Source organism: Doryrhamphus excisus, linkage group LG4 (genome assembly GCF_037039965.1).
Source record: "Doryrhamphus excisus strain RoL-2023G ecotype Guam linkage group LG4, RoL_Dexc_Guam_v1.1, whole genome shotgun sequence".
In the NCBI taxonomy this organism is placed as follows: Eukaryota; Metazoa; Chordata; class Actinopteri; order Syngnathiformes; family Syngnathidae; genus Doryrhamphus; species Doryrhamphus excisus.
In genome coordinates, this window is record NC_136360.1 from 21,710,387 (window position 1) to 21,712,500 (window position 2,114).

The window sequence follows — 2,114 nt, forward strand, 5'->3', positions numbered from 1 at the left end:
ACAAACTATTTGCTTTCAAAAATGGAAAAAAGTTGGTGAATCATGCCAGTGACTCTTTAAGTTCTCTCACGAGAAGTGTGAGTGATTATAAGTAAAAACGGTCTAGTAATTCACTAGATAGCCAAAAGAGTCGACTCTTGTCAGTGAGTCGAGTCAAAACCACCGTGTCTCTTAGAAAGAGCCGGAATTCACATCACAAGAACCCTCCCCCTACGCCTTTTTAGTCAGGAAGGGGTTAACTCCAACGGGAGCCTTTATTCCTTCCTTGATTGACGTGCTGCTTTTTCCCTCCAATCAGGGAAAGGACAGTTATCCCCCACGTGGGCATGCCGGACGCGGATTGGCTTATTTCATCAGCGCTTTTCACCCAGCCCCACGTGGAGATTTTCATTCAATCAATGAGAACTATATTACGGACACTTTTCTTCTCTTTAAATGAAATTGAAAAAAATCTAAATAAAATTGGCATACTTAAATATAAATTGCATTCCAACAAGAAAAGCATATAAGCAGCCCAAGTGATATTGAATCCAAAATGAGTAGATTGGTAATAATATTAAAACAAAGTACGTGAGCGTGTGGGGGTGTCTCTAGGTGTCCCCCTCCCCCTTTAAGAAACCACTCATATGTTATGTCCCATTGAAGGGTGAGAGAGGGGGGAGAGGGTGAGGCGGTGTGAAAAGAGTGCAGACCAACGAGGGAGACAAAAGAGGCTGCGGTTGCATTTGAATGTGCTGCCGCTGCCGCCGTTGTTGTTGTTGTGTGTCCGTCCGCAAGCAACACAACCACTCTCCCCTCTTTATTGCGACACAGACGCCGACCACACGTCGCTTGAAACTGGAAGTTTGGACACTTTGTGCCGAACCGGAGGAAAGCTCTCCGTCCGCAACGAGAGGACCGAGCGTTCCTTGCTCCTCTCTGCCCCCCGGCCTCGAGCGTCGAGAGCTGGGCGGCGGTGCTCCGGGAGAGCCGCAGCCAGAACAAAGGAGGCGAGGAATGAGCGAGCGGAGAGCAGCTTCCACCTTGACGTCGTTCCCTTCTTCTCTCACAGCGGGACAAATGTATCTCTAAAAAGAACCACAACTGAGACTCGTATTCTTCGACCGAGCTTTTCCGGAGAGAAGGACAAGAACCGCACAGAGACGCACGTCGGCGGCCAGGATGTTCCCTCAAAACCGACCACCGGTGAGTAGCTCGTCTTATCTTCCATCTTGCGGCGACTCGTTTGTTAATAGCGAGACAACTTCAGACTCCATCCCACCTCCACACCGTACCAGAGCGGCGTGATGGAGATGGAGATGAGGAGGAAGCAGAAGAGTGCGAGTTTGTCCTTTTGCTCTGTTGGCTGAGAGGGTGGAAGTGAGTCGACTCATCTCGATGACACCTTCTCTAGATGCTTTGCCCTTGCAGGGTACCACCCTGAATTTATGAAAATCACAGCACAACACAGTTGTTGACCTTCTACTGTCTAAAACAGGGGGGGGGGGGGGCAAACTTTGTCATGCAATCTGCTATTATTATTTATTATTTTATATTTATATTTAAATATATAAAAAATAATAAAATATTATAATAATTACAATAAAATTAAAATTATTATTATTATATAAAATATGCAAATATAGCAATAATATTATATATAATTAATAAAATAATTAGCATTAATATAATAATTATAATAATCATAATAGTTCTAATAATAATTATAATAATCTAATAATAATAAATTATTATTATAATTATGTGCTTGTGTCCCTTTTTTCAGGAGCACTTTGTAAACAACAGACCATATCAAAAAACAAAATTGATAAAACCATCAAAAGGTTGGCTCAGGCCATGATGCCAGGTTGTATGTTGAGTTTAAATGAAATACTTTGGAAAGATTGGGCGGGCCGTATTCAAACACTTGGCGGGCCGGATGTGGCCCCCGCGCCGTAGTTTGCCCACCCCTGGTCTAAAACGTGCTTCAGAATGATCAAGATGAAGCGTTGGCTTCATTTTAACTCTGTTCCATTGTTAAAAGTTGTAAATGGAGCGTACTACAGTTGGGTATGGTACCCAAAGCTTGGGGCGAGGACTGATTTCAGGTGCTGTCCACACGGAAATGTTTTCAG

General features: G+C 43.7%; 1 protein-coding gene across 5 annotated transcripts in view; it reads left to right on the top strand.

The window, feature by feature from the left end:
• The first annotated feature begins 427 nt into the window (after window positions 1–427).
• Window positions 428–2,114, top strand: part of tle2a (TLE family member 2, transcriptional corepressor a) — a 54,276-nt gene continuing 52,589 nt past the window's right edge. For all 5 annotated transcript variants that reach the window (XM_058074019.2, XM_058074020.2, XM_058074021.2 and 2 more), the window contains exon 1: window positions 428–1,185. In XM_058074019.2, the coding sequence (XP_057930002.2) occupies window positions 1,162–1,185 (24 nt within the window). In that variant the 5' untranslated portion in view covers window positions 428–1,161. The remainder of the gene's footprint in view (window positions 1,186–2,114) is intronic.